General features: G+C 41.1%; 1 protein-coding gene across 4 annotated transcripts in view; it reads left to right on the plus strand.

The window, feature by feature from the left end:
• Positions 1–11,842, plus strand: part of ARHGAP31 (Rho GTPase activating protein 31) — a 116,992-nt gene extending 105,150 nt beyond the window's left edge. For 3 of the 4 annotated variants that reach the window (XM_060770796.2, XM_060770797.2, XM_060770795.2), the window contains 2 exons: positions 2,329–2,600; positions 6,180–11,842. In XM_060770796.2, coding sequence (XP_060626779.2) covers positions 2,329–2,600; positions 6,180–8,600 — 2,693 coding nt within the window. In that variant the 3' untranslated portion in view covers positions 8,601–11,842. The remainder of the gene's footprint in view (positions 1–2,328; positions 2,601–6,179) is intronic. The other variant, XR_010909628.1, reaches the window with a different exon arrangement.
• The last annotated feature ends 344 nt before the right edge of the window (positions 11,843–12,186 follow it).

The raw sequence follows: 12,186 nt of genomic DNA on the forward strand, positions 1-12,186 counted from the left end.
AGATGAGTCCACAGCAGACAAAATCACTATACTGGCTGTTTTATTGGATCACACATTGGACACTTCCCAAGTGTCTAGGACTGTGTGATGTATCACTGAATAATGTGTGCAGATCCAAGTAGGGTGGCCTTTTGCAGCTGAAAGATAGTAATTTTATCAGTGCCAATTGTGTTTAAGTGCAGGCTTAGGTCTTTAGGCACTGCACCCAGTGTGCCAATCACCACTGGAACCACCTTTACTGGTTAGTGCCAGAGTCTTTGCAATTCGATCTTTAAATCCTTGTATCATGTCAGCTTTTCCAGTTGTTTCTCTTCAATCCTGCTGTTGCTTGGGATTGCAACATGAATGATCCATACTTTGTTTTTTAACACCAATGTTATTAATGACTTAGATGAAGGACTAGAAGGCATGATCATCAAGTTTGCAGATGACACCAAATTGGGAGGGATAGCCAATAGTCCAGAAAACAGGAGCAGAATTCAAAACGATCTTGACAGATTAGAGAGATGGGCCAAAACTAACAAAATGAAGTTCAACAGTGACAAATGCAAGATACTCCACTTTGGCAGAAAAAATGAAATGCAAAGATACAGAATGGGGGACGCCTGGCTCGAGAGCAGTACGTGTGAAAAAGATCTTGGAGTCCTCGTGGACAACAAGTTAAACATGAGCCAACAATGTGATGTGGCGGCAAAAAAAGCCAATGGGATTTTGGCCTGCATCAATAGGAGCATAGTGTCTAGATCTAAGGAAGTAATGCTACCCCTCTATTCTGCTTTGGTTAGACCACATCTGGAATATTGTGTCCAATTCTGGGCACCACAATTCAAGAGAGATATTGACAAGCTGGAATGTGTCCAGAGGAGGGCGACTAAAATGATCAAGGGTCTGGAGAACAAGCCCTATGAGGAGCGGCTTAGGGAACTGGGCATGTTTAGCCTGAAGAAGAGAAGGCTGAGAGGAGATATGATAGCCATGTATATATATGTGAGAGGAAGCCACAGGGAGGAGGGAGCAAGCTTGTTTTCTGCTTCCTTGGAGACTAGGACTCGGAACAATGGCTTTAAACTACAAGAGAGGAGATTCCATCTGAACATTAGGAAGAACTTCCTGACTGTGAGAGCCGTTCAGCAGTGGAACTCTCTGCCCCGGAGTGTGGTGGAGGCTCCTTCTTTGGAAGCTTTTAAGCAGAGGCTGGATGGCCATCTGTCAGGGGTGATTTGAATGCAATATTCCTGCTTCTTGGCAGGGGGTTGGACTGGATGGCCCATGAGGTCTCTTCCAACTCTTTGATTCTATGATTCTATGATTCTATGTGAGGTCAGGAGTATTGTGCTCCAAAACGTTTGTCAGTCTGAATTCGGAAGTCCCAGAGTAGTTTGACATGCTCATCTTCTGTAACATTTTTAGGCTTGTGATCCCACCAGTTCTTTGTCACAGGCAGATATTATTATTATTATTATTATTATTATTATTATTATTAGTAGTAGTAGTAGTAGTAGCTGTAGTATTTATATGGCATCATCAAATGTACATGGCACTTTACAACAAAACAAGAAAAACTATGGATCCTGCCAGAGTTGTAGAGTCTAAAATATATGTTGGTATGCATACACACACAAGGAAGGAGCAATAAGAATTCACAAAATGATACAATACAATTGCAAAGCAAATCACCCAGATGAAATGTGAATAGAAAACACAGCACAATATAAAGCAAATTGGCAATGCATGCAATCAAAATATACAAAACAACATCATGCTTTCCATGCATCCTCAACACTGCATTCAGTTGATCCCTCCTGAAACAGCTTATTACTTTTATTTTTTAAGTCAGTTAGGGCTAATATTACATGTCAGCCCATGTGAGATCACCGATTTGGTCCTTGGGCATTTTGATCAGCATGATGAGATGGTAAGAATAAGAGCTAGTTCTAAAATCGTAAATAGACTAGCTTGCACGCTGCTTCTTGCAGTCTTCAGATGCTGGGAGTAGGAATTGCCAAAGCTCAAGGTAGAGCAAAAAACTACAACTCCTGGCATTTTCAAATTGGGCTAAGAAAGATCCCTGTCTAGGATCATGAAAACCTCCTCCTCAGTGTAGACAATAATTGGCTAGAGGAATCAAAGCTGTTATTCTCATTTTGGAAGCACAGTCGTATTTACTGATTCATTTTTGCTTCTGTTGTCCTTCGCCTTTAAGGGAGAAATTCAAAAACAATATAAGAGCTGGGAGGATCACCCCAGAATTAGCTGAAATACAGGAGTTCCCAGAAGATATGGGAAAGTGGGTCTCTCTACTTAACTCCTCTTTTGCTTCTTGACCAGATTCTGAGGAACTTGGAATAGCTAAGAAGCCAGAGTCTATGGGTGATGCACAACCTGCCACAAAAACTCAGGAGATAAAGAGTGATTGGAGAAATGACAGCCAAACTCCCCAGCCAAAACAGAGCTTGGGACACAGGTCACTGGTCAAGATTCCAGGAGACCAGCAGGAGAAAGATGGCCAGCTTGGAGATAAGGATCATCCAGAGCAAGGTTACCAGCAACAGGAACTTCTGAGAGACAAAGTGGAAGACACCTTGCACCAAAAGGAACTGGTAAGAAGGAAACATTAAATGTCAGTTCAATGATCCATGAAAGAACTGTAATGCAGTTATGGACCATGGAATTTGTAGATGGAAGTATTATAGTTCAATTCCTGGTGTTTTGAGGGATTGAATTATCCTAGAGACTTGCTGTCCTAGACAATTGTTGTCAATCAGTGCCAACAGAACTGGACTCAATGATCCAATGATCTAGATCTATAAGACAGTTTCCCATATTTCAGTACTTCAAGTGCCTAAATTTAGTTGCTAACTCCAGTTACAATAGACACATTGGATCAATCAGGGCCCTTTCACACAGCACTAAAACACAAGAGGAACTTGCGTTTTAAATGCATGTTTCTCTTGGGTTTGCAGCCAAACACTCACCATTTCAGCAGAGTGGTGATCTGAGACTGTCTCGAAGGTATTGCCTCCATCCCCCCCCCCCCCCTTTATCTGGTAAACCTCCCTTAGTGGCCTGCAAATGGAGGCAGGCTTCTCCTGTAAGTTTACCGGAGGCTGGGATGTGAGGGTGGTACTGCCATCCTGCTCCCTCGGGCCACCAGAACCCAAACAAGTGGGATGGCTGTGAAGATTGACCCTTGGGATAAATCCAGGTTTACTCTAGGTTAAACCTGATTAGCCTTGGGTGTTATTTGGATGCCTCAGGCTAATCCGAGGGGGGGATTTTAGGCCTATGTAGTAGGGCCCTCAGTGACTGGTAAGTCAGCACTCATGTAAATTCTATTGATTTTGTGTATATATTCTAGTAGGGACCAGCAACTGGATTTGTCCCTTTGTTTCATCAAAATAAGTTTGGAGAAAACCCAGCATTATGCAAAATAAATTAAAGCCCCAAATTTTCTTTACCTTGCAAGTTCTATTGCTTTGTTTAAAATTGTGTGTTGTTACTGCCAAGGAGTCTGAAGACTATAATTCATACTTACATATGGTCTGTTTGGATCGCACTATTCTAGCTAGACCATTACAATCCCTTAAGCCTTCTCTCTTCTAATCTGTTCTAGCTTTGCTTATCTAATACCGATGAGATGCTTTGCTTATCTTGTGTTGCTCTTCAAATTTTTGAGTTTTCTCAGGATTTAATTTAGAGTTGCATGATGCAGCAATTGCATTTGAAACTGAACAGATCTGGGTCTGATCAGTGGATGAAGTGTAAAACTATTGTGTTGAGTCAACTTATTGAAACAGGCAGCATTAACCAATTGTTGGAGCTCTATGTTTTATGCTCCTTGCCAACCAGTTGATCAACACAACTTGTGTTTAACAACCATTCTGTAGAATCACACTTAGGTTGTGTCTAAACTGTACATAGTTGGGCACCACTATCATGGTTCAGAGCTATGAAATTCTGAAATTTGTAGTGTGGTAAGGCACTCCTTGGCAGAGAAGGCCAAAGGCGTTTAAAACTACAACTTCCATGATTCTATGGCATTGTTTAAGTAGTGTCGAACTGCATCATTTCTATAGTGTAGATGTATTTATACAAAACCATCAACTCTATGCACAATAGAACAATCAACTGAAATTCTTCAGAAAAAGAAACCTATGAGGTGCATGTGATTGCATCTGATGAAGTAAACACAGTCTGTTTGTTTTCACGTCAGGAGTGACTTGAGAAACTGCAAGTCACTTCTGGTGCGAGAGAATTGGCCATCTGCAAGGACGTTGCCCAGGGGACGCCCGGATGTTTTGATGTTTTACCACCCTTATGGGAGGCTCCTCTTATGTGGAGCTGGAGCTGACAGAGGGAGCTCATCTGCACTCTACCTGGATTTGAATCTCGAACCTGTTGGTCTTCAGTCCTGCCAGCACAAGGGTTTAACCCATGGCGCCACCAGGGGCTCCTAAGCACAGTCTGACAAAAGCTTCGGCTACAAGTTCTTTTGGTTAATATCAAAGATGCTACAATACCAATTTTTTATGCCTTGCAGTATGTGGCTGGACAATAAGCCTTTCCAGCCAAATACTGCAAGGCAGAGGAAACAATGAGCAGTTTTAGCAATGTGCTTCCTACTGAGAGAAAGTTTTTAAAAACAATGTAGACTTTGAGGCCTACTCTCAACTCTTGACTTATTCAGCACAAAATTCACATGCAAATATTTTGCATAGAAAACAGATTTTTTAAAAATCCAGGAAACAGTATTTTGTGCACATTTTCTACTAAAAGATCACCCAATATTTCCCAGGTGCAATGGTTTCACCATGGTTTGTATATTTTATGCCCAGGAAAAGCCTTTTATAAAATGAAAACTAAGTTGGCAGATATTTTAGTATGTTTTTAAACACTGAGTTTTGGGGGTACACTGGGGGTCTTAAAAATGGCTGTGTGGGATTCATGTGGCACATGATCCACACTTTCTCTACCCTGACATATGTCAGAACTATTAAAATTAACTAGGTATTTTTAATTACACAAATGTGAGTCAATTCCTGAAAGGATTAAATGAATGCAATGACTCAGCAACAGCAGCAGTTCAATATAAGTAGGTGACGTGTGCCTGTAGCTTAGTACACCTCACTGTGTACCTCACTACTGTGTGAAGCTCCTGTGTACCTTCGGTGTGAGAAGAGGCTCTGTGAGAGCGAAGCTGTTTATCTGCATGAAAAAGAAGCCCAGGGTGGAAGCAAATGAGGAAGTATAAAGAACTTTGTTTGTGTTATGGAAACTTTGTTCTTGTAAAATGTGCAACCATATTATTTTACTATAAAGAAAAGGCTCCCATGGAAGAGATAACATTGGTCTGTGTGTTTTTGTTGTTTATCACTTTTGGCTGGGTCATGCTGCTACTAATAAGTTACTCTGCTGTACATTTATGAGGGTCTTTTGTTAATAAGCCCACTCGCCCAACAACATATAACCACATACAGCATACTACAGTCCCAAGATGGAATTGCCTCTACAATTGTAGAAAAAGATAAAACAAATATGTCATTTCAAAGACCACTTACATAGGCCAATTGCATAATGGACTCCACATTCATTGGTAGGACTTTTGTTCTGCAATGCTCACTCCCAGCATCTGATATGGTATCCCAGTTTATTAACATTTTAGTAAAATGTTGGTTATGCAACTACTTACATTGCTCCATAATTTACAAATGTGTGCTGAATTTGTAACATTTAGTTTGAAATGGAGCAGCATAGATGAGTAGTTAAGATTTCTACCTTCAGTGGAAGCCAGCTTTCATTTATCAGTGTTTACTTAGCACAATATGTAATGCATAGTATTTTTAATGGGAAAGGATAATGGAGTGCCCGAAGGAAATTTGTTTTTCATCCTTTCAACAAAGCATATGCTTAGCTGCTGTTCTCTAACACAGATTTTACATTCTTTCACAATCATTTTAGCTAAGAAGCATAGATATATATTGGGCAAGGTTTTAAATTTTCTGCGTTTGTTGTCTTCTGTGCAAGCATATATATATTCACCTGCATAGATAAACTTAATTACTGCACAGAATGCAACATGAAAAATTATGTGGGTGGTTGGAAACAAGAAGAGAACAAATTGGTAAAGAGAATGTAGTCTTGATAATGCTCTTTCTTCTCCCTTGTTCTCCACTTTCCAGGCATCTGATGAGCATTGCAGTGCTGCATTGGAGTCACCATGGCAAGATGTTCAACAAGAACTAAAAATTGTTGAATCTGAAGAGGAGTTGCCATTCACTGCAACTGCTCCTGAAAAAGTCAAACTACAGGAATCCGAATCTAGTCTTATAATTATTTCACCCTCAGAAGCAAACAGTGGTTCAGTGCTGCCTCTCACACCACTGAAAGAGAAAAGCATAGTTGGAACAACATCAACCATATCTCACTTTCCTTTGTTTGGAATTTCCTCCAAAGGATCAAAGGACTCAATGGTTTGTAATCCTGAACTGTTCAAAAAGCAGGGCAGTGCTTCTTCTATCTTACCAAAACTGGAAAATCCGCCTTGTGGGATACCTTGTCCAAAGGATTGTATGAAAGATGAGAATGCCAAGAGTGACTTTTCACTTCTACCCCAAGAACAGAAGCTTCCAACAAAACCACTAGAAAGGCCAACTCTTTTGAGAGATGAACTATCTTCCCATCCCAAAGAAAAGGATTTGGATGACACAGAGTGGAAAAGTATCAGATGGATTCTTCAAAAGAAGAAGCAAGGAACAGCTGTGACCAAGGCAGAAGAAAGTGATAAAGAATTCTCAAAGAGAGGAGATCTGGCCAATTCAAAGATCTTAACTGGAGTTGGATCTCATCAGCTGAAGGAGAGCAGACTAAGTGATCGAACCCAGGATCCTCTTGATCAACAGGATGATGATTCATGTGTAAATCATGTCCAGAACTTAGAGCTGGTGGAACCATGGGAAGAACACCAGTGGGTTACAAGTCCTCTTCATTCCCCTACCTTTAAGGGAACTCAAGAAAAGGCTCTTCCAGAGTTTGAACCACAGAGTCAACGAAAGGCCCAGAGCCACTTCAAGAAGCCATTTTTCAGTCGTAGCTTTTCCTTAGACAGTAAAGACTTTGTGAAGAGACACTGGGGTACCCCAGTGCCTTTTATAAGTGCCAATGAGGAGCATTTGTGTAGTAACAATCAATCAGGGGTGAAGGAACCTTCACAGATACAGGAGAGAGAAGCTGGCAGAGTAGAAGCTTGGCTGAATCTTTCAGATGGGTCTTCTAAACTGGTTGAGAGAATCCAGAAACCTCTGTGCCGGGAAACTGATTTTGCAGCCACTAAATTGCCATTCTCCCAATTCATTGGTTACCAAGAATCAGGTAAGAAGGAAATGCATGAGGATAAAGAAAACCAAGATCTCATGAATCATATGGATCCCTCCTTTTCTCAATTTAGTGCTGGGGATAGTTTATTTAATTCAAGTGGGCCATTGAAAGACACAACCTGTGTTCAACAGGCTGATATCTCTGCAACTGCTGCAATGAAGGACAGTGTTGAAGAGCCACAGGGCAGTAAAAATGAAGACATCCCACGGCGAGAGAGACCAAGGCCGTCTTCCCTGAACCTGGATTCTGTCCTTCCAGCTGCTAGCTTTTTTAACTTCGAGAGTCTTTCTGTACCCACCCCTCCCAGACATTTCCTCTGCGGGCAAAAGGAAGTTAAGACTAGTGATTCTGTGCCATCACTTCCCGTTGCCTGCCCAAGCAAGAGTAAAACTGACCTTTGGGGTTCTCATTTTGATCCCCAAGAACTTGATTACATAATGATGGCTCATGCGACCACTGGCCGACGTAACTCTGCTCCCGTGAGCGTCTCCGCAGTGAGAACCTCTTTCATGGTTAAGATGTGCCAGGCTCGAGCTGTGCCAGTTATTCCACCTAAGATCCAGTATACCCAGGTCCCCCTGCCCCTGCAAACACAGAACTCCAATTGTAGGACCCAGTTGACACCTGAGGATGAAGAAGTAGAAGCCAGTGTAAGCCAATGCAAGTCAAATCAAAATGCTCAGAGTCAGCTGCAGTCTCCAAAGAGCCCATCTGTAGATAGGAAGGGGAAGGAAAACAATACTGCGACCTTTGTGGACTCACCAGCAACCAGAAAGGTAGAATCATCCTTCTCCAATCATAGTTCCACACAGGATGCACCAATCCTCCGTCGAAAGCGTACCTCTGAAGGAGAGACTACAGGAGATAATCCACAGTCCTCAAAAATGGAGAGGCCTTCAGGAGTTTCCAAGCCATCCTACAGATCAAGGCCAGGAAGACCTCAGAGTCTTATCCTGTTTAGCCCACCGTTCCCCATCATGGACCATCCCTCTTCTTCTGCAGATTCTAGAGTGTTGCTTTCACCCATAAGAAGTCCCTCACAGAGCCCTTCTACAAGCCCCATTTCCAGTGATCTGTCTGGGACAGTCGCAGAGGGGGTTATGCTTCGGAACAAAATGACAATTCCCAAGAATGGTCAAAGACTAGAGACTTCCACAAGTTGTTTTTACCAACCTCAGAGAAGGTCTGTGATTCTAGATGGGAGAAGTGGAAGGCAGATTGAATAATACCTATTGATTCCCTTCCCTTCTCTTCCCTGGCGGATGAGACTGAGGTGGGGGTGTCACTGTGGGAACCCTAATAATGTTATTGTTAAACATGTATTATTCTGAAATACCTACTTCTCAATTCCAATAGTATTTTACTCTGTAGATTGTCAGTAATAATTGATAGGAATGCATCTATTTGGGTTTGGTGCCCACCTTGACAAAAGTGTGCAAGTGAAATGCCAAGAGAAAACCGAAAATCAATCCTGCTTACGTTGACCAAAGTTACTCTCTTCCAGAGTCTCATTCTTCATAGTTGACAATCATCTCAGCAACTTATATTGGATGCTGTTTCTTTCCACATTCCATAGCCTTCCTGTTGATTTCTCAATGTCCCATTCTCTGGTATTCCAGTTCACGACCGTATCAGAAGCTTGTAGGTTTTGACTTCCCCTTGTTATGCAGAGACTTATGAAACCCAAGATAATGTGCCAGACAGATTGGGGTAGCATAAGAGAAATGTTGGTGCAATTGAACTATAGCCTATTTTGATGTTTGGTCTTGCCAATAAGCATCTTTTTTGTCGTATTCCCTTAGCATCTGTTTCTCCATCATTTTGAATAATATAGTGCTAACTACTAAGCTTGTATATTAATTGCTATTGGAATCTGCACAGATAGCCATGTAAACTACCTATACTTTCAGAGGTTGACAGCATTAGAAATGCTGCAGCAGGACTGTACCCACCGGTCCTATTAATTTTTTCCCAAATCCACTGTTTGGATCATTTTTCTTTCTGCAGTATCAAGCCCAGGTTTGGTAGCAGCTGCAAGGATTGATGGACAGAGCAGTCACAATAAGCTGCAAATAACCACATTAGCTATATATATATTAATGTATGTGGTGTTTTTATTGAAAGTCATTATAGAAGGATTTCTCTCTGTCTCAAACAGTGTTGTTGTTGTTTGTTCAGAAACTGTTTATTTTTAAAGCTACCCTTTAGCTTGCAGCATAACAAAGGTAAATGACAAGAAATGAATGTAAGCACTGATTTGTAAAGATGTTCCTGTACCAATTCACATATGAGTCAGAGAATTGAAATTGGGAGCTTAATACCTTCCATGAGCTGACTGAATTAAAATGCTACATACCATGTCCTAGACTACAGTTTAAATGCTCAACTCACAATGTTATAGTCCTGAGCCATATTTTCCCAGATGAAGCAGAAATGGATTTGACTGTGTATACACACACACAAATGTAGATAAGCCATGTTGTTAGGGGCATGTGAGTGCACTTTGGTGCCTTCTGCTGTTTGCAAAGGCACCTTGATTTTATGTTAATAAGAATGTGGAATATCTCTCTGATTTCAGAGAAAGTCAGATGAACATAATATGAGGGACATGGTGGCATTTTCTACAGTAGTGTACAAGTTGAGTTTCTCCACTTTTTGTGCATAGATCAAGAACTTCTGTGATTTTTTTTTTTACCTCCAGGTTTAGCCAGGGCATGTTTATAAGATGAAAAAAAAAAAGGATGAAGAAGGACAATAATTGTTTTCTTCTTACTATTTTTTCAGTAGTTGACAAGGGGCATGGTGGAATTCTCTTTCCAACAGAAGTATGGGTAGCTGGAAGCAGGCTATCTTAAGGAACAGGGGTGGTATGGAGCAGGCTATCTTAAGGGACAGGGGTTTGTGTAAAAATATCAAAGCTTGGACGTTTGTCATGCTGGATTAAGCTCCCAAGATCCCCCAGCCAGCATGTTCCCAGGTATTGTAGTCCAAAGAAATAGCTTTCCCAAGCTCTGAGCATTTCATGGTTACACCACTTGTTGGAACCAGTGGGACAGCCACCCATCTCAATGGGAAAGTTGGTAAGCATGAGCGAAAGAGATTGTGTGTTTCTGGAAATAAAACTTTGGACTTGCTAAGAACCTAGAGCAGTGGTTCTCAACCTATGGGTCCCCAGATGTTTTGGTCTACCACTCCCAGAAATCCTAGCCAGTTTACCAGCTGTTAGGATTCCTGGAAGTTGAAGATCAAAACATCTGGGGGCCCACAGATTGAGAACCACTGGCCTGGAGGGTAGAGTATTTTATGAAGAGCAGAGACTTTTCTGATCACATCTCACGATGGTAAGGCTCTGAATACATTCCATCTGTAGCGTGAAGAAGTGGCAGTGTATAAGCAAATACCACTGACTGCTGTTCTTTTTAAAAAATTATGCAGTACAAAACTTATAATTAGCTTTTCTTCTCTTCAAAGTTCTAAAACATGTGTGCTGATAAATGTTACGTTAAGTTGATATATCACAGAACATGTATACATATATTAAAGTGTAATTAAAACTAAGCAGCAGTACATTTGTGAACCTTGAATGTGTCCAATGTCCAGAAATGGTTGCTTGCTATAATTCCCTAAAACATACACAGAGGATAACCAACAGAATTACAAATCTTTTGATCCCATCTGTTATGAAGTCTCTCTTGGTTCCATCTCCCTAACTATCCTTAATATCTGATTTTGATTTGGAAGCCAACAAAATGCATGTCCTGTTCGAAGCCATTTGAGAGGAGAGACATCAGTTAACTTTAGGAATAGTTGGGTCATGAAAGCAGAACTGCAGGTTTTTGTATGTGCACAACAGAGACAAATACACGTACACTATCCGGCCTCACCCTACAGCTGTAGCACTGGTTTTGCTGCCTGTCAAGTTTCATTATTGGGAATGTATATACGCAGATGACCACACCTGGAATAGAGAAGCATTGTAGCATTTTTAAAGAGATGATTAAGATTTTTTTCCTTAAAACTCTGTACCAGCTTTCCTAAATGCAGTGTCCTCCAGATGCACTGTCCTGCCTCTCCTCTCACCCTCTGTGGGAATGTAGGAAGCTGCATTATCTCACATTAAACTGTTGTTTTCACATCCAGCCTTGTCAGCTTGGATTGGTAGTGTTTCTCCAAAGTCTTGGGCAGAGATCTTCCACATTACCTCCTACATGAATCTTTTTTTTTAATGGTATGTGTGTCTATCTGAGAAATATTAGATTAGATTGGATGAGAGTAAGGGAGGGAATGGGAGAGAGAAATAATCCATTGGAGTGTGGACTAGGCCATGCGTGAATGTTATGTTTCCCTTGATAGATCCTTATAGGTATTGTTTTTATGGAGTGCCGCTGCTGCTGTAGGCTATCGCCTTTAGTGCTTTCATTGCTTGGCAAGTCTCAACCACGAGATTAAACTGGACTTTATAAAAATGTACATGTGTCTTAGTGGTATTTGGAGACATCTCTATTGGGTGGGATCTTGATTGGCACAAGGGAATACAAAGGATTACTACTTTTCTTCATTTTGGTGTTCTTTACTTGTATGGCTCATGATACTTGGAGTTTATATTTTAAGCAAAGAGAGGAACTTCAAGCCTTTGAACCAAATATATGTCTCTGGCCTTCCGAGAGAGAGAGAGCTTCATCCTTGTGGGTATATGTACAAGAGTCTTTCCCCCATTCTAACAAGTTGAACTACTGCTTAATTGCTGTCAGCAAGAGATTTGTACTACAATCTGCTAGTACTGCTAGTACTTTTGGCCCCATACTTTTCAAT

This window comes from Anolis sagrei, chromosome 3 (assembly GCF_037176765.1).
Source record: "Anolis sagrei isolate rAnoSag1 chromosome 3, rAnoSag1.mat, whole genome shotgun sequence".
NCBI lineage: Eukaryota > Metazoa > Chordata > Lepidosauria > Squamata > Dactyloidae > Anolis > Anolis sagrei.